Consider the following 19,965-nt stretch of genomic DNA (forward strand, 5'->3'; position numbering starts at 1 on the left):
GAAGCAAAGGCCAAAGCCCAAGAACGAACGGAATGAAATATCGGGAAGAAACCTTGCAAAACGCGGTCTCCGAGTGAATTTTCACTGCCATGGTGGAAAATTTCCTTAAGAAGCTGCAAGCTAAAAAAATTGCGAGCGGGCACTTTTACCCTCATTACTCCAAGAGGTTCGATTTTATCTAAAGGAAGGTTTCTTAGTGCAAAAGCACTTCTAGCTGCAGTCCCTGATTTCAGTGGTGTCTGTGTGAAGCCTCTGAGAAGCAAGTGTACCTGGCTCAGTGGACAACTCAATCGCGCTCTGCGTGAGTGTTGGCGTCCACTTATAAACTGAGACAATTATGCGGCTTTCCTTTTCTCAAAGCCAGCGGAAAATTGAAATCGGTCTTTCAGGAAGGGAAATGGCACACTATACTCCGTCTCACAAGATGTTTCCAGCACTACGAAAGGTACAGCTCTCTCGTCCAATCAGGATGGCGCGCACTACATTAGTGTGTTCCTACGCGCCTGTGGCTCGATCCACCTGATGTCCAGGTGGCTTCTTTCTACCTCTATTTATAGTAGCACCGAGCCACAGGTGTTCCACCGCGCAGCGCCGCGCCTTTCCTCAAAATCCAACTTTCAATTTTCAGTTTTCTCTCGCTTCTTTCCCTCCTTTATCTCTTCCTTTACGATGCGGTTCGGGTGTTCACCGAGATATTGTCTTTCATCTTTCCCTCCCTCATTTATCCCTTCCTTTACTGCGCGGTTCGGGTGTCCACCGATATATGTGAGACAACCAGGGTACTGTTCTCATCAGTTCCTCTGTTGTCGCGTCACAGTAAATTTCAGTAATCGTGTCATGTGCATATAAATTTATTTACTCCAGCGTGCCGAGGCAGCCGAGTGTCGATGGTGGCGAAATGCAAAACAAGCCCATGTGCTGCGCGAGAGGCAACGCACGTTAAACGGGTTCGATCATCTCATCGTCCTCATAACAACTGAATTCAGCACTGCTGGTTGTGTCGTCCTCCAGGTTGACAACAATGGCCGGTCCCTGGTCAACAACATCGTCGATGGGGTCCAGTTTTCTCATCACATCTTCCTCACTGATAATATGCTGCACGTAATTCTTCCATTTCTCAACAGTCACTTGCGTGATGCCTTGCCAAACCAGAGGCTCGACGTCTTGGAGCTTAAACGTCTTGTTTTGGCTGGCCACGAAACCCTTGACGTCGCTCCAGACAAGCTCTATCGGGTTCAGTTGGCAGTGGTACGGTGGCAGGCGCACAACGAGATGGCCAGCAGGTTTAGCAATGCAGTCGACACGGTATTGCTCCCCACCTGTGTTCACATTGCTGACAAGCTGCATGAGCTCGGCCTTCGCCATGCCGCTGCTCCACGCGACACCTTTTCCGGACAGCCAAGCCTGTATGTCCTTTTTGAGGCTACTCATCCACGGCACTTTATCCTGCTTCACAGAATGATATGGCGCGTTGTCCATCACTATAACGCTGCCGGGTGGTAGTAGTGGGAGAAGTCTCCTGGAGAACCAGTTTTCGTAGTGTTCCCCGTTCATTTCCTCGTGGTAATCGCCCGAGTTTTTCTTCGCTCGGAAAACTTCCGCTGCGCCTTCGACAAAACCTTGCTCACTACCGCAATGCGTCACAATAAGCCTGCCACCTTTGCCACTGGGGTTTTGTAGACCAGTCGACAGTCCGGATCGATGCGCTTGGTGTGCAGATTGGATGGTGCAGTCAGTCCACACTCGACTTCGCGTGTGGCCGGCGTTAACCCACGTTTCGTCGGTGAAGAAAATAGGCCTACCCTGGCGTCGCAGCTCCGCTATCTGGCGCAGGTACCGGCGGCGACACTGCACAATGTGCGTCGCTTCGATTAACATCGCATTCCGAGAGCGCTTCTTATATCGGAAGCCAAGTTTCTTCAACATCCTCTGCATTGTCGCTGCGGACACGGTCGGTAGCGTTTCGTCCTCTTCGAAATGCGCAACCACCTTCGCGATAGTTGGAATTTCCCCTCTCTGGAAAAAGGTGTGTACCACCCTTCGCAACACGCTCAGGTCAAAATCGTCCAGCTTCTTCGTCCGCTCGCGGCCTCTTCCGCCAGCACCCTTCTTCGGTGACAACACTGGGCCCGCGTTCAACGTCTCCGTTGTCCACTTGTAAAGCGTTCGCTCGCTCACCTGCGTGAGTTTTGCCTCCTCTTGATGAGCGCATTTGTACTCCAACTGCCCCCGCACTCGACGCGAAGCGCTTCAAGAACATTTAAAGCCACCTGCTTCGCCTGCTTGGGGAAACAGCGCACTGTCGGTGTAGAGCACACAGGAGACACAACAGACTCGTCCGACGCCATGTTGGAAAGTGGCGACGCATCACTACCTCGCAGCAGGCCTCCGCAGAGCTGTGTCCGTACGGGCTTTGTCTGGTAATTTCACCAGTGATTGAAACACTCCCTACCATTTAAATATACATGTCCAAATCATGTTTTAGTTGCAATGCTTATTGTTTTGATTAATAGTCATACACTCCTCAAATATTCGAGGGACTATTTTCTGCGTTTCTGCAGCCCTGATTGGACGAGAGAGCTCTACCTTCCGTAGTGCTGCAAACATCTTGTGAGACGAAGTATAATTGTCTCACATATGTCAATGGACACCGGAACCGCGCCGTAAGGGAAGGTAGGTGGTGGGAGTGAAAGAATCGAAAAAAGGTGCCGTTGCGGAGGGCTCCGCAATACTTTCGACCACCTGAGGGCCTTTAACATTCACGGACATCGAACAGCCCAAGCCTTTTGTGTTTCGATGGCCACCGCGGTCGGGTTCGCACCCGGGTACTCCGGATCAGTAGTCGAGCCCACCAACCACTGAGAAACCACGGCGGGTCAAAGGCAGCGGGAGGTTGATTTTCAGTAAAGGAAAGGCGCATAACTGGCTCCTTGGGTGAATGGTTACCTAACCTCTCTTCGAAGTACATGGAAGTGGTGTCCACCTGCGAAAACCGTGCTTTCGCAAAATATTTCGTGCTTAGCAATGCTAAAGCTTCACTTTTTTTGTTTGTTTTCTGGCCTTGTGCATGCAAAGGAGCGAAGCATTGAGAACCAGTGCCGTTCGTCCTCTCGTTCAGAAGGGAAGCCGCGTAAGCGACCGCGGCAGATGACGGGCCGTAGTCCAACGGAGGGGCGCATTTCTTCAAGACCTTCACACGGCGGGTAGCTAAGAACAGTCCTGATCTGATCTATTTCAGCGAGCATTTGTCGGCAAGAAATTATGCGCAGACCGCTGAAACGCTACGGTACATAGCCTCCACCTGCAGAATCTGGTTCAACAGTAATTTCACACTCTAGGGCGTCCTCTAATGTTCCGTTTATATTCGTTGTCAGCAAGCAGAGAAATATTTTTTCAAGAGCGCTTATGAAACGTATATGGTGTTTCACATCCGTACACTCAGCTGAATAATGTAAAACACGAAAATATTCCCTATATATTACAGCCGGATTCTCGCATAGTTCCCACAATCGGCGTATTTAACGAACCGCTTTCGTACAGAAGCCAACTTAGATCCTTTGGAATTATTAGCTAATGGTAGGCATGCATCTCCACTACCATTAAAGCAGGACATGGCCAGTAATCTTTTTATGAATCAAGTTATTCGGCGACTACTCGCGCTAAGCATACCTATGAGAACTTCTCGAATACCAGTTGAGTTCAACGCACTCTATTCGTCCGCACTGCCGCACTGGAGAGTATTTTGTATCAAAGTTTAAACACTTGTCTTAGTCGATCCTTTCAAAGCGTTTTGTGTCTGGCCGGCTCAAGATGTCAAGTTGTTTTATCCCTCGGTTTTTGTAGTCTTGGTCGTGTGACCTACTGAGCAAAAAACAATGCATCTAAGCATACAATTATTACTCATAACACTTTTATCAGCTCTGCCCTTACTACGCACGCGCACCTCCCTTATGCCATCTGCAAGGGCTTGAAGTACGTTTAAAATAAATAACACTGCATTGAAACCGGCACAGATATATAGCTCACCTTGCTCCGGAGGTTTGTCCATAGTCGACATTCCTGAAGATTAAAAAATTTCATCGTGCATGTGTTATAAAGCACCCCAATACCCTCCCGTCATAGCAGCACTGTGAAAATTGCGTTATTGTGTGAAAAACGAAATGGCTGATGCCGTACAGCTGCTTCATCACCTACGCGAGCCACTGGCATCAGTTATCTCCAGTGGCGTTAATCTACAGAAGGCTACCGAGCTCTTCAGGTTAAAAAATAAAAGGTCAGCCGCTTAAACATCTCTCAAAAATTTGGTCAATTTTTTTATGACGAATGCTTTTGAAAAAATAAAATACGCACCTATCTCATGGAAGTGTTTACAACCCACGAGTCATGCAGAAATACAGAAGACTCACAGAGCTCTTCAGGTTAACATTAATAAAAATAAAAGGTCAGCTGCTTAAACATTATCTCCCCAACATTTGTTCAATTGTTTTATGAAGAATGCTTTTGAAAAATATAATACGCACCTATCTCGTGGAAGTGTTTAAAACCACGAGTCATGCACAAAGGTATAAGATCTTATCCACGGTAACTTGAAAGAGGACTGAGCACTAAACATTTAGGGGTGCACTTAGGCTCAGCTTTAAAGGCTTGGCTCAATAGGGGCCTTTTGTTCTCTCTAATTGCACGCAGAATCACAAGCACACAAGTCGAAGAAACCTCCTAACGTGAAAAACCGCACCACATACATGAAAGCCCCCGCTTGTCATCGAGCTATAAAAGCGTGTCTTGCGTGCCCTAGTCGGTAGTGAGTCACTCGCAATGCAAGTGTCGTGCATTCGAGTGCTGCCTGAATTCCTAAATTTTTTCTTCAAGCGAAATTAATCACTTTATAGTAAAGTTCAATCGTTTGAGACACACGGGGACTTTTCATTGACATCACATGTCATGTTTTATTCACTTCTTTCTTGTTCAAACACTCAATCAACCAATCAATCAATCATTCACCTCCATTCCACGAGTGACGTCACATTTGACGTGAGCTTTGTGGGCTGTTTGAAATTCCCGCTCGAGCTCATGTAGCTCTGATGTCATGACACTGCCGACCAATCAAAATTTTTTTCCTAACGGCGAACGATACTGATGCTGACGCCGATGCCGTTTTTTCTCCGGCATGGAACCTCTGAGGCTGTCGTGTTAAAAAGGAAGCTAAGGCACCAATTAAATGCAACAGAGCTGTTTTCCACCACATCAAAAAGCAAGGCATCGCCAGAAGGCCGAAGAACACGTCTGTGCCTGATGCTCACTAGTTCATAAGACGAATCAGGCAGCAAATGCGCCTGGAAATGAAAAATATAGACAGAGCAAAACAAAAATACGTGAGCGTTCCCAGTGTGTTGCTCACCTGACGCCTCGGACATCTGGGACGACTCAGACATAGTCGACATCTCAGCTGGGAAGTTATGAGATAGAAAAGAAATAGTATGTTAAAACCAGCTGAAGCAATGTCCACCTCTGCGTTATCTCTCAACTCCGACAGTGTGACTAGCCTGCGAGCCGCGTTAAATGTGGAGACAATGGAGACGCGTCGAAACGTTGTACCTGCTTGTGGGTCCAATGAGTGTCAGAGGCGAAAATCCTCTGGACCGAGAAGACAGCTGGTCCTAACCAAACAGCATCTGACGAGCATGATAAGCTATTCTTGCTTTCTTATTAAACGAATAGCTACAACTATTTCCTCTGTATTATTCCGGTCGATCATAATAGAATGCTGCAGCGTTATAGTTCTACATAGTAAATAAGGCGAACATTCTAATACCATTCTACTTTCTCCTTTTCTACTGATGTAAAGCTGCTGATCCAAAATTTTTAGCAGTCCTGGAAGCGCTAATATACATTCCATTTAGTTTAAACTTTAAAGAAATATTTAAGGAAAACTTTAACGACCACCTCGCACTTTCTGTCTTGAAACACATTTAGAGAATGAACTAGATACTTTTTGGAGAGGCAATTTGCCGAGCTGGTTAAAACACTGTTTAATTAATGGCAGACACAGGACAGATGCTGATTAAGCTCTTCCGACTCAATGTCAGCTCCAGCTAGGTTTGGGCCTTTACTTCAGTCTTCGTCTATGACACAGAGCGATATATTGGAGCATGAGTATTTAGTCTGTATCCTTCCATCATAGTGAACGTCGTCAGATACGTGAACTATTTCACTATCATGTTCCTGAAAATAACCAAGAAGCCACTATTTTAAAGAGAGAGGGTCCATCCGAGTACGACGGTCCCGGAAAATGATTCTTATTTTGCTCCTCACGCACGTATTATAACATTATAACGTATTATAACGTATAATAACACGTGTTATAACTATTTCTTCATGATGAGACCGTGGTGAATGAGCATTGGGTCTTATTTGGGAGTACGAATGTCACAGTCAACTTGTAACTGCATTTCAAAATTAGTTTCGTGCTCGCTTTTCGCAGATGCGGCACCGATAGCGGGAACCAAATCTGGTGACCTAAACGCAAGTTTCTTTCAGCATTTCCTTCAAAATTTAGGTGAGCTTGCCAGTTTTTTTTCCAGAAACAATTTTACGCATAAATAATTCATTAAGGCCAGCAAAGCCAACAAGACAGGTTGGCCATGCAAAAAACCGAAGATCCGTGTTTTTGGAGCGCTGTTGCTGAATTTCGTAATTGTGAAAATAGTGAAATATCCAGATTTGTGCAATGAGTAATCTAATGACTCAGGAAATACCGTTTTTATTCATCATCCTATGATGTTAGCATACCAAGCAATTCTGGACAAAAGCATTTTTGAACGATGCTTATGAACGGAATTTTTTTCGTATAGTGTAAGATTTCACTACAAAAATCAATATATCCGCAGATCACCCGACCTCAGTCTTGTATTTTTTTACATTTTTGCTTTTGTCAAAAGTGTTCTCTATTGGTTTCGTATGGCAGTCTTAGCTGTTCGACGCGATTGCTGGAAACAGTTTAAAGTAAGATTTTGCTCCATATAATAATAATAGACCATTACCTTAAATATTTCCGTAAAAGTGTAAAGTTTTTTTTAGTATACAAATTTCTACCCGAGACAGGTGAACTTAACATGGAGCACAAAATTTTTACGGGTGGCAAAACATGTCTCCACGAACATGTAGGAGGACATGTTACTATGTACAAGTTCTGAGAAATATTTTTACAAGAGCTAAGAAGGGCAAAAAAGCAGCCAAGTCACAATTTGAAGAGCGATAAATTTGTCCCGAAATCAATGCTAGGTACAGTACACTGCTTTGAAAAACTGCCAAAATGCAGTGTTCAGAATTATGTGCTGCCTTCCGATTTTTAATAATATAGCGCAAATATTGGCCATCTGCTGGCCAGCCCCTTATAATGGCGATGAGCGTGCAACATGGCGAGAGTTCGCGCACGCGCACGAAGGGAGAGCGTCGTCTACTGCGCTGTTCCGATCACGAGGACACACGCCCTGCCACAATACCTGCTCGCAAAGAACAGGCGGGCAGTAAAGCACTTCTTCATGACTAACATGTGACGCTGACACGCTGCGAAGCATTTTATACTGTCTAGACCTTGAAAGACTGATAAAAGATCTGGTTCGTGCCCCTTTTATTGTGTTCCCGCCTCGCAAGGGGCTGCTCAAATGAGAAGGTTCGAAATTCCAGGCACTGGTTTCCACGTGCTGCTGTATTTCCTTCCTTTTCTTTTTTTTTCTTAACTGCTTCGCTAGCGCGGCCTCCCGTAAAAGGAAAACAAAAAGAGAAAGCACGTCTCAGTGTCACACATCTTATTCATGCACATGTGCTCTACTTCCCGCACGTTTTTAGCGCACAGATATTGTGGCAGGGCGTATCTCATCGTGATCGGAACCGCGCAGCTGAGGACACTCTCCCTTCTTGCGCATGCGCAGCAATAGTTGTGTTGCGCACTTATCGCCCTTATAAGGCGCTCACCAGCAGTTCGGTCGAAGCTCGCGCTATATTATTGAAGATCATGAATGCTGCACCGCACAGTTCCTGAAAGCATTAAGCCAGCCGCTGCGGCGAGGACCGTCGCGGTAAAGCAAAATGTGAGCAGACGGGTCAGTGGACGCTTCTCCGAGTTCACATGTTTCGCCATGCGATTTCATTTTGGCAGTCGTGAGGAGTGTTTGCAGCAGCCAAAATGCTAGAGAAACAACGAACCGTATTTTTTCTTTTTTCTCACTTGCCGAACTTGTGTGCGTCGCTTAGTCTCGCTAATAGTAATAGTGTTGGTTATAAGAAACTTCCTTGCAGGGTTTCCGATAGCCCGACAACTATGCTTCGGCGTGGTCCAATGTGTTTTCGGGCCGCCTTTATACCCTTGGAACCACCTTTTCGGCAGAGTTAGTTCTGAACTGGCGGGCACAGATTATGAGGAATAGCACAACGGGTTGCATTTGCATTTGAAATAGTGTTCAAATATTGGATAGTTCGAAGGTATCATTTTACACTGGCCAAGAGGCATTGGTCGTCTGAGACCCCTCGCCAAGAGTGTGTAGGCACCGCCTCCGGAGCTGGTAGACATGCTCACCGTGACCAGGTCAGCCCAACCACAGGATATTCTCAACGCCCCAAGCGCGTTGTTTATTAAAATGTGTGGGGTTGAATTGGGGAGATAAGTACGTTCTCCCCACTCAATCGCGGCTGACACGGTTCAAAGCCGCCCGGACCCCACCCCGTGATCGCGTACGCTACCGAGCGCTCGCCGACCACGGCGGACCTTGCTCTGAGGGAACAAAGGAACGACACATTGGCTGACACAAACCGGCATTTATTGCTATAGAAACAATAACGCCAGCTAGCAACAAGGTACGCTAATGAATCGAGGTCGTCCGACTCACCAGCATGGTTCCGAGCGAATGTTCGCCCGCGCTAGTGCAAGGGATATATACTCCGAAGGCCGGACGGGACGAGTACGGGAGCCTGTCTCCCCGTCGCTTCCTCGCCCGGCCGGCCAAGAGCCGGAGCCGCGAGCGACACGTCCGCTCAGGCCAACGATCCCAGCCCAAGCCCCCTCTCCCGCGCGCGGGCTTTGGCAGTCTCCCGCGCAGCGATGCTGGCGCCCTCTCTTGCCAGTTAATGTACCTGACAAGGGAATGCGCTCAACCTCGAGGTGAGACTGCCGCTGCACGGTTCCTCGCGGGAAAGCAAACTCAGGGGGCTGCAGGGCAGGTCCCCTCAAATGATACTCGGTAATATTCCTTTACCAGCCACATTCAGCGAATTATGTAAGCGTGAAGTATATAGTTTTTGCCACTCTGGCATACGAGTGGCAAAATTGAAGTATTACGAGAACTACTTCGCAGATACAGCTAATCGCCCTGACAAACTCTGGCGTAAAATCCGCTCACTTGACTCTGACATTTCACAGGCTGGTAATCCCGTTAAAATTACTAACAACGGCATAGAATACACAGGTAACCGTCTCGCAGAAGAGTTTAATCAGCATTTTACTCCTGCGTTGAACCCCTCTGCTGATATATCTCACATATCCATTGACAGGCGCCCACCTTCTTTGTTCCTTGAACCTGTCTCTACCAAAGAAATTTTGTCAACTTTTAGTGACCTAAAGAACAGTACCTCGTGTGGTGCGGATAATATTCAGATTCGTCCAGTTAAATATGTCATCGACATCATCGCTGCGCCATTGGAGTACATATACAACCTATGCACAGAAACTTCCACCTTCCCTGCAAGAATGCAGATTGCTAGAGTAGCAGTCATATACAAAAAAGGAAACAAAAACAGCTTTGGAAACTATCGACCAATTAGTATTTTGCCCGTCTTCTCTAAAGTGTTCGAGAAACTGATTCTTAAACGAGTTGAAAGCTTTTTAAATAAACACGCCATAATTACCGACTGCCAGTATGGCTTCAGAAAAAACCGGTCAACCGAACTTGGTCTTCTGCACCAGAAGGAATATATATTAAGGAATAATTTTGAAAATAGGAACCTGGTCTTGGGAATTTTCTTAGAATACAGCAAAGCATTTGACTGCATAAACCATAGTATTTTGTTGAAAAAACTTGAATGTTATGGAATTAGAGGTACCGCGTTACTCTTACTTAAATCTTAATTGTCCAATAGAAAACAGTATGTCCAAATAAATGAATACAAGTCAGCTCTTCGAACAGTCACCTGCGGAGCGCCCCAAGGAAGTATTCTTGGACCATTGCTTTTCAACCTGTATATTAACGACATCATTAGTGCGGATGACAACGCTCGCTTTATAATTTATGCTGATGACACCAGCTTATTTTTATCCGATGGTTCTGGTTGTAAGTTACTTGAAAATGCAAACATACTCCTGGAAAAAATAAAGACATGGTCCGATAACAATCTTCTTTCAGTTAATGCAACAAAATCTAAGGCAATACTTTTTCATCCAAAAAACAAAAAGTGCAGCGAATTCGGTGAACTACGTTACAACCGAGACCAGATTGAGTTAGTAAAGTCATTTAAATCGCTTGGCGTAATACTCAGTGAAGATATGCTATGGGACGATCACATAAATCATATAGCATTAAAGACATCTCGACCCATAAGATTTATGACGCGTTTTAAATGTCTCCCACAAAAGGTAAAACTTCTATTGTATCGTGCATTATTTCGTTCACATCTAAACTACTGTTCATTAGTATGGGGTACTGCTACACGAACGAGTCTGAAAAAACTTGCTGTTCTTGAAAACAGGGCCCTCAGAATTGTTCATAACCTGCCGCGTAGATGCTCAACTAAAAACTTATTTTCCAGGCACAAGATCAATAATGTTTTCAACTTGTATGCTTATAAACTATTGCGCACCTATAAAATAGAACAAAGAAGATGCATAACAAATATATCTTACAGCCCCGATTCAGTTATTTCAGTGCACATACCCACGCCGTCGCAAACCACACTGTGTAGTACCTGTAGTGAGAACAAACTATGGACGCCAAATGGTAACATTTCAACTTCCCTCACTTCTGAGTAGATTAATCCCTGCAAATATTGATATAGAAAACATTAGCAGCTCTGACCTCCTCGACTACTTTATTTTTGAAGCCACATTTTCCTAATATTCATACTTTGAACATTGCTCTTCTTACAATCTCTATAACAGCGCTCTTTGTTTCTTTTTTGTTGCTTTTATTGTTATTGCTTTAACCCTTATTGATTTTCTACACACATTGGTGATTGTGTATTTTTTTGTGAAGTGCCGTCTGATTGGTGATTGTGTGAAGTGCCGTCGCATGCCACTGCCCACTTGCTGTATGGGGGTGGGGACCTTGTCAAGTGTTAACCGCTTTTATCCCCATCCCCTCCAACACTGCATGGTGATGGAAATAAACTATTATTATTATTATTATCTTGAACGCTATTTATACATTTTTTTCTGGCCTGCAGACAAAGTATCGGGGACAAAAGCTTGCGGGACGCGAGCACATGGAAAAATATTGCCAGTGGATTAGCTCAGCTGTGCCAGGACATCCGTAGCGAAAGCTAAGGCCTTGGTTAATCTTGACTGCAAGTCCAGGTTAGTCTGGTTGTCTAGCTATGTTGCTGTCGCATTAAAGACGACACAACTGTGGTTGCGGCGCACGCGAGCTCACCTTTTCAATCCTCCGACATGCTATCAGGCATGCGACGCAGCTGGCAGAGTGAGCGGAGGCGAGCGCAACGACGAATAACGCGGTGTGACGTCATTCCAAACGGCGGCGAGCCGCGCGGTGTTACAGCATGCCAGGTGGCGCGGCGAGCGCGCAAAGCACAGTAACCGTCTCACATATCTCGGTGGACACCCAAGCCGCGCCGTAAATGAAAGGATAAAGAAACGAGGGAAAGGAGAAAGCGCGGTTCGGGTGTCCACCGGGATATGTGAGGTGCGCGTTGTGACATGTGCCACCTCGGAGTGCGGCCACGGCGAAATCACAAGTTCACTTTAAAAATTTCGAGGTCGCTTAAGCTTCGCCTTTAAGCGCAGGACGCGACAGCGTGTTGTGGCATTGCCAAGGAATCCACGGAACGTCATCGTCCTTCGGTGCGACCCCTTGGCCAACAATTTAAAGAAAATAAACATATCTTGATGGCCACCCGAAGCGCGCCGTAAGGCAACGAAAATGAAAAAAAGACATTTTTAAGGAAAGGAAAGGACGCTTGTCTCACATATCTCGGTGGACACCCGAACCGGGCCGCAGGGGACGGAAATTGAAATTGGTTTTAAGGAAAGGAATTGACGCCCGTCTCAATTCTTGCTGGGCACCTGTACCGCGACAAAAGGTAAGCAAAATCCCTTCCCTTACGGCGCAGTTCAGGTGTTCACCGAGATGTGCCATTTTTTGCTCACGGCCAAAGGCACCGACGACATCGGCTTTTGTGCGACGCGAGCTCAACGCTGTCGCATTAATATCCGTGGCGAGGCGCGCGTTGTGACGTCATGTGCCTCCTCCGAGTGCGGCCACGGCGAAATCGCAAGTTGGCGGCCAGTAAAGCTTTCGCTTTAAAACATTTATTGTAGCTTCACCTCACTAGGCAGTCGCATTATATTGTTGCGACGAAGTGGCAGTGGAAGACGAAGTGGCCTCTCGCGTGAAAGGACGAACGAAGAGGAGGAGGTTACTGCACCTCCCTGTTCGTGTTGGTGCTCCCTGCTGGTAACTCTTTATTCTAACCCCCCACACCTGTAAATAAATGTAAATAGTATTTCCCCGTAACAATATCATATGAAGCTATTAGACCTAAACGCTCCTTCCTCTGGTAACTATCAGGCGACAGGATAGCGAGGTGGAGCTACAATATATTTTTCCAAGAACTCGTGTCCTGAAAACTTATGTCCTCGATAGTATATTTTAAATTACATAAATTATCACTCAGCATATTGCCAATTTAATTTTGCCGCCTCATGTAAATCTAGAAATCGTCCTCGTCTAATGACCGCTTCCCAGATGCAGGGGTCATACTGCTAGCTATATCTAACGACGAATCGAACGACTGCCTTTCTATTGACATTGCCTCCAGAATTTCAAACTGCAAGCCTTCCAAAACGCATTGTGCATTGCTTTGCTATCAGGGTTCGACTCACTCATGGTAACAGCTGGTTGGTTTTTTTGCGCTTCCGTGAACAGAAATTTCTGAAGACCAACGCTCGACGCCGACGTCAAACGCAGATATGTCAGCCCGGATGTGGAGTTCGACGCTTGTCACACTGGCGATGACGTCGCTTGATGTGTCTCTCGGCGTCTGTGAGAACAGTGAGAAAGAGCAAGTATTTGCTGCAGCCACAAATTAAAATATAAATTGTCCACTCGGAAATCAGACACGGCCCCCACGCGGAACACTATGCGGCATTCTCTGCTTCGATGTACAAGGCGCCAAGGCTAAAATGGAGTAATTAAGGAGCATTTTTTAGCCTCGCTATCTTGAATTAACACGCGTGGCGAACAGCAGGAGCGTTCTTTAAAAGACGGGCAAATACAGGAAAGCAAGAACATAATACTGCCAGCAGTCAGTCTTGGTGTAGGCTATTTAAAATCGGGGTACCTGCAAGCCTCGGCATATTTTGTTCATTTATAAATTAAACCGCAATCATATTCACATATATAGGGGAATCTCCAAAGAGGGAGTAAATTTGTAACAATATAGCTATTACTCATTGAATTTCGCAGAGGTGCAGCCTTGCGGCTACAAATGAAAACTATAAAACTTCCACAGTAACTTAATAGTTAAAGAAAAATTCGTCGCGGTCCGTGGTTCGATCAATGTACTAATGCAAATAATTAATAATTTTGTGAAGGAAGCCCGAGCCACACCGACCACCAACAATTAGTCGACGACCGCTTGTGCCCTCTTGTCTTTCTTTTGCGTTTTTTTTTCGGTTCTCCGCGGCGGCTGCGTTTTTATGGAGGCAAACCGCTACGGCGCCCGTGTGCTGTGCGATGTCAGTGCACGTTAAAGATCCCCAGGTGGTCGACATTATTCCGGAACCCTCCACTACGGCACCTCTTCCTCTTTTCTTTCACACCCTCCTTTATCCCTTTACTTACGGCGTGGTTCAGGTGTCCAACGATATATGAGACAGATACTGCGCCATTTTCTTTCCCCAAAAAACCAATTATTATTATTATTATGTTCTGCGCAGAATACACTCTCGTGGAACATGCAGCGCTCGCAAAGCGACGGCACAGTTTTAAAGGCGGTGGTTTTTCTTCGACACAGTTTAATTCATAAATTCATTCTGATCCGGAATACCCGGGTTCGAACTCGAACATGGTGGCCCCGTTTCGATAGCGGCGAAGCGCTAAGGCCCCGTGTGCTGCGCGATGTCAGGGCACGTTAAAGATCCCCAGGTGGTCGAAATTACACCGGAGCCCTCCACTACGGCACCTCTTTCTTCTGTTGTTCTCTTTGCCCCTCCTTTATCCCTTCCCTCACGGCGCCGTTCAGGTGTCCGCCGATATGTCAGACAGATTCTCATCATTTCCGTTTCCCAAAAACCAATTTTCCCGCCCGTTGTGCACCCACCGCGGTAAATGAGTGGTTCGGGCGCTCGTCTACTGATCCGGTGTTCCCTGTTTCGGACCCGACCGCGTTTTATGCAGGCAAAACGCTAAGGCGCCCGTTTGCTGTGCGGTGTCAGTGCACGTCCAAGATCCCCGCGTGGTAGAAATTGTTCCGGAGCCCTCCACTACGGCACATTTTTCTCCCTTTCTTCATTAAGTCCCTCCTTTATCTCCTCTCTTATGGCGTGGTTGGTGTGGCCACCGAGGTGTCAGACAGATACTGCGCAATTTCATTTTCCCAAAAACCTATTTTTCCTGCCCGGTCAATGGCTGCGGGGGGCGGCACGCAGCCATTGACCTAGCGTGCCCGCACTGGCAGCGAGAGCGTCACATAGCCACTTTAATGGCCACATCCATGGCACCGATGTCCAGGCGGGTTGTCCGAGCCGTCGTCCACGCTGAAACAGCGGTCCCAGCCCAGCAACATTACCAGACGCCGCGCGCGCTTTCTTATGCGCAGGCCGTCAGGGGAACACCCCAGCAGCAGCAGTCACCGAAGCAACGACAGCGCCGGCAGCGGCAGCGGCAGCGGCGATCCGGTTGCCCGGCGTCGCGTACAGCGCGACCCGAGCCTGCGGCCGCTTCTCATGGTCAGCCCCCTGACGCACGAGACGCGGTGATCGCGCGCCCAAAGGTGGCGTTGCGCGCCCTCAGCGCACTTTTCCCGGAGGGCACCGACGAACAGCGGCCTTGCTTAGAAGCAGCGGGTGCTCCCGCACTGATAAGCCAGCATGATGGCTAGCCGCCGAACTCCCTCCCGCATACCATCCATTCTGCAGTTAAACGTACGCTCAAATGCGGCGCGGTACGCCGACATGCGAGTTCGCATCGCACAGGATTCGCCGGAAGTTATCGCGCTGCGGGGGACGTACGTACGTTCACATGACGGGGAGCCCCAGATGCGGCTACCTGGCTACATTGGCTACCACTCAGCTACCAAGTGCGAGGAACCCACCTGTGCCGCAGTGCCTTGTTGTGACACATCTCGTCGCCCCGGGAAATCAAGGTGCGCGATATATGTGCGGCAGGATGTCCAGCACACCCTCGTCGGCTCTGCGGCGGCGACATCTGACGCCCAGGAGTGCGTGGTGGTAACAGAGCGCGTCGGTGGCGTTGACACGTTGGTGGCCAGTGTTTATGTGCGTCCAGCTGTCGCGTGGAACGCGCTGTGTTTTCGTGCTGTGTCTTAGTGCTGTGCCCCGCGCCAATTCATCTGTGGTGATTTTAATGCCCACCATAGTTCGTGGGGCAGTGCGCGCCACTCCGCGCGTGGGGACGGCCTGCACGACGCAGCAACGCAGCTGGGACTCACCCCCTTGAACACCGGCGAGCCCACATTTCGACGACGCGGAACAACCGGCTCCTGCATCGACGTTTCCTTCGCATCCAGAGGCATCGAGGCGACATAGCGCCGATCACCATCTCTCTGGGACTCGGATCATTACTCCATCATAATCGAACCCACTGCGTTGGAGGCGCGCCCAAAACGTGCCTACTCCTTTACCAACTGGAGTGCGTTCCGGCGGGCGGTCGACGAGGCGGCGGCCACTGGCGCAGATTTCTTTTAAAGTCTAGTCCGAAGCACTCTCGCAGCCACCCAAAGATCAGAGGTAAGGGCAGGGCAGCCCACACCTGATATGAAGCTGCTCAATCTGCGCGAGAAGAGAGATCGCGCAGAGCGACGGGCGCGACGGACTGACAGAGCCGTCGACTGGACTGTCTACAACCGCTTGGACGCGGCAGCACGCCGCCACGCCAACATGCTATACCGCCGGCAGTGGCCTTCAATATGCCAAAGGATGGAGGAAGATGTCAGCTCGCGTAGGCTGTTTGACGCCCTGCGGCGCATCACCGAACCACAGGCAAACCGTCAACCGCTGGCCGCCCTCGCAATCTCCAGCGGGCTCAGCTTTGAAGAGCTGGCAGAGTGGTTTGCCGATCGATTCACGCCGCCCATCCCCGCAAACACAGCTAACATAGCTGCTCCTGAGAGCCCCAGAAGCGACGCCAGTCCCTCACTCGTCGCCTCGGAAGGTCCATGTGATGCGCCGTTCACCGCGGCGGAACTGAACAATGCGCTGCAGCGCTGCCGCCGCCGCTCGGTGCCCGGACCGGACGGGGTGACATATCAGATGCTGCGAAACTTGAATGCGCAGCAACGACAGATCCTCCTGCAGCAGATCAACCTGGTGTGGGAACGCGGGGAGCTACCAGAGGATTGGCGAACCGCGGTCGTATGTCCCATCCGAAAGGCAGGGCGCCTACCTACGGAGCTGGGCGGATACCGGCCAGTGGCATTAACATCGGCCGCAGGTAAGCTCATGGAGCATATGGCGTTGCAGCGTCTGAACGAGCGGGCTGCGGAAGCTGATTTGTTTGACGAGCGGCAGACGGGTTTCCGTGGGATGCGGTGCACGGCTGATTCTATATCGGACGTTGTTGCAGCGCTGGAGCATGGCAGGGCGGCAGGCCAGGTTGCTCTGCTTCTACTACTAGACGTCTCGGGCACTTTTGACAACGTTCACCCGCAACAAATCTCGCGGTGCTTGAGGGGGCCGGTGTGAGCGGGCGCCTTTTGCGATACGTTCATGGCTTCCTGAGCGGGTGCACCATGCGCGTACGAGTAGGGGCTAAGCTCTCCAAGCCTCGCCCGGTGGACGTGGGCCGTGCCGCAGGGTTCTGTCTTATCGCCATTTCTGTTTAATGTGGCCATGTCGGTGGTGCAGGCCTCCCTCCCCGCGAGCGGCCGACACCATGTGTACATGTCCATATATGCAGACGACATAACTCTGTGGTGCCGGGGACCACCTGGTGAGGCGTTCCGAGTGCTGTGGTGCCTTCAGGGAGCCCTGACCGCAATCGATACCAGCTTGCGCGGCCTTGGTCTGTCGCTGAGCGCGGACAAATCGGTGGCCATGGCCTGCGTTTCGCGCTCGCACGCGCACCTTGCGCCACTATCACTGGACGGGACTCCGATTGCTTGGCGTAAATTGGTGCGATACCTTGGCCTGTACATAGACTGACGCCTTTCCTTCCGCCCCGCGGCGACCAGGGCCTGTCTGCAGATGAAGAGGATCATCGCCGCCGTGCACAAGCTCACCGCTCGAGGCCAGGGCATCTCCCAGCAAGCTGCGTTGCGGCTATACAATGCCGAAGCTTTGGGAACGGTGCTCTATGCGCTGCCGTTCGTCGCGGTGCACAAGCCGTGCTGGAAGAAACTCGAGCTCCAGCACCGCAAGTCCATGCGCGTGTGCATAGGCCTGCCCAAAAACTCGCAGTGCGCCGCAACGTTGGCCGAGGCAGGAGCATGGCCACTTGAGCTCCAAGCAGCGCGCAGGGCACTGAATCACATCGACCGGCTGCACCGCGCACCGGACGGCGGCTCGCTGCTGCAGCGTATGCGCTCGCACCCGCGCTCACGAATGGGCGCGGCGCTGCTCGAGTATGAGCAGTTGACACAAAACCCAACCCCCTACGGCTCCTGCGCGCCCTGGCCTGCTGCCTCGGAGGTACAGCGAGGGATCGTCGGCATTGCGGGAAAGCGGAGCACACCCCTCTGTGCTGTGCAGCAGCTGGCCAGAGCCGTCATACATGAGGAGCTCCAGGACCATCTCCTCGTGTACGGCGACGGCTCAGTGGCCTGCGACAGCTGCTCCCTTGTTGCGGCGACTACCATCCCCGCCCTCCGACTGCACAGCCAGCAACACGCAACCTTCCTGGGCCCCTCCACCACGCGGAGTTGATGGGGATCCGGCTCGGGCTGGACCTGCTGCTCACCCTCGGCCCTCCGCCGCCCAGAGTGCTTTGCTGCGCGACTTCCGGGAGCTCCGGGAGGCGCACCTTACAAACCAGTACACGCGCCTGTCGCTAACGGAGTCGGGTCGCCGCCTTCTTGCTCGACTCCATATCCAACACACCCCTCCAATGGACGACAGGTTTCGCATCCCGGAACTGTGGAGACGTGCCCTCCACGTGCGGCCTCTTCCAGCAAACATGTCACACGAAGACCATAATGGTCGGCGCCTGGCACGAGCGGAAGCGCTAGCCCAATATTATAGCAACAAAACAGGTGTCTACTACGTGGACGCTTCCGGCCCTCACCACGGGGGATGGTACACGGCCGCGGTAGTTCACAACAGCAACACAGTTAACGGCCTAACTTTCAGAGCCCGCAGTGTAACACAAGCAGAAGAGGTCGCGATTGCTCTCGCGGCCTCACATTCCAATTCAAAATACATAATCACCGACTCGCGAGGGGCCTGTCGGAACGTCGAACAAGGCTGCACTCCCTTCCTAGCCTATCGAATATACCAAAATTGCATACGGGATACGGACCCCGCACACCGTTACCTCATATGGGCCCCTGCTCATCAGGGGTTGTCAGGAAACGAGGCAGCAGACGCAGCCGCCCGCGCGCTCTCTCACCGGGCTGTTTTCTCCTCCCCATCCGATCAGGAACCCGATTTTAATCCGGTCTATACATTCAAAGATATTACAACATATTATCAAAATTGTCATCGCCTTTACCCTAGTCCATGTAAAGGCCTGAAGAAGGCGGGTGAGCGGCTCCTTCTCCGCCTTCTCACCAATACATTGCTGTGCCCGGCAGCGCTAAAACATTTTGACCCCTCCTTTAGTGGCAGCTGCCCACACTGTAGTGCAGTGTCCTCTGACACCTATCACATGGTTTGGGCCTCCAACCCCGCTATTCCCCCCATCCCCAACCCAACCCGGGAGGACTGGGATTAGACCCTGCTCGGCTGCCACGACCTACAGGCCCAACAAGCCTTAGTCGGGCGCGCCCGGGCGGCGGCAACCGCCACTGGGGTCCCATACTAGGGACCTCCACCTAGTGCTTGTACGGATCGGTCCCTTACGGGCTGATCCAAACATACCTCCTATTCATCCGTAATAAATGTTTTCACCACCACCACCACCCGCGCCGCCCACAGCCGCCTGCACTCTAACGGCCGCGGTACCCCACTAGTGCGGGACATTCGCTCGCGCATCGAGCGCCTCGCGCAGAGAGGATGTGCCGTGCGTGCACAGTGGGTGCCCAGTCACTGCGGCATCGCCGGCAACGAAGAAGCTGACGACCTCGCGACCGCTGCACACCAACTACCTGCCAGCGATCTGCCCCCTGCGCTGGAGGACGTGCGTGCGGCCATCCACGACCATCTCCGAAAGCAGCACCCCGACCCACGCATCGCAGGAGGTGAGCGCATCGACAGTATCACCGGCTGTCGCGGACTTACATGGTCACAGCGTGCAATAATCCTCCGCGCGCGCATTGGCTGCGTGTGGCCCGGGGAACGACGGGTGCGTCACGGAATCGCGACGAGTGATGTGTGTGACGGATGCGGTGCAGTGGAAACACTAGAAC

The 19,965-nt window shown here is 50.2% G+C and overlaps 1 protein-coding gene across 1 annotated transcript in view; it reads right to left on the bottom strand.

The window, feature by feature from the left end:
* LOC144132460 (uncharacterized) overlaps positions 1–19,965 on the bottom strand; it is a 113,030-nt gene that overhangs the window by 89,576 nt on the left and 3,489 nt on the right. The window contains exons 3-5 of the mRNA XM_077664879.1: positions 13,106–13,263; positions 5,399–5,446; positions 4,027–4,059 (exon numbers count right to left, since the gene is read on the bottom strand). Of these exons, the coding sequence (XP_077521005.1) occupies positions 4,027–4,059; positions 5,399–5,446; positions 13,106–13,109 (85 nt within the window). The 5' untranslated portion in view covers positions 13,110–13,263. The remainder of the gene's footprint in view (positions 1–4,026; positions 4,060–5,398; positions 5,447–13,105; positions 13,264–19,965) is intronic.

Source organism: Amblyomma americanum, chromosome 5 (genome assembly GCF_052857255.1).
Source record: "Amblyomma americanum isolate KBUSLIRL-KWMA chromosome 5, ASM5285725v1, whole genome shotgun sequence".
In the NCBI taxonomy this organism is placed as follows: domain Eukaryota; kingdom Metazoa; phylum Arthropoda; class Arachnida; order Ixodida; family Ixodidae; genus Amblyomma; species Amblyomma americanum.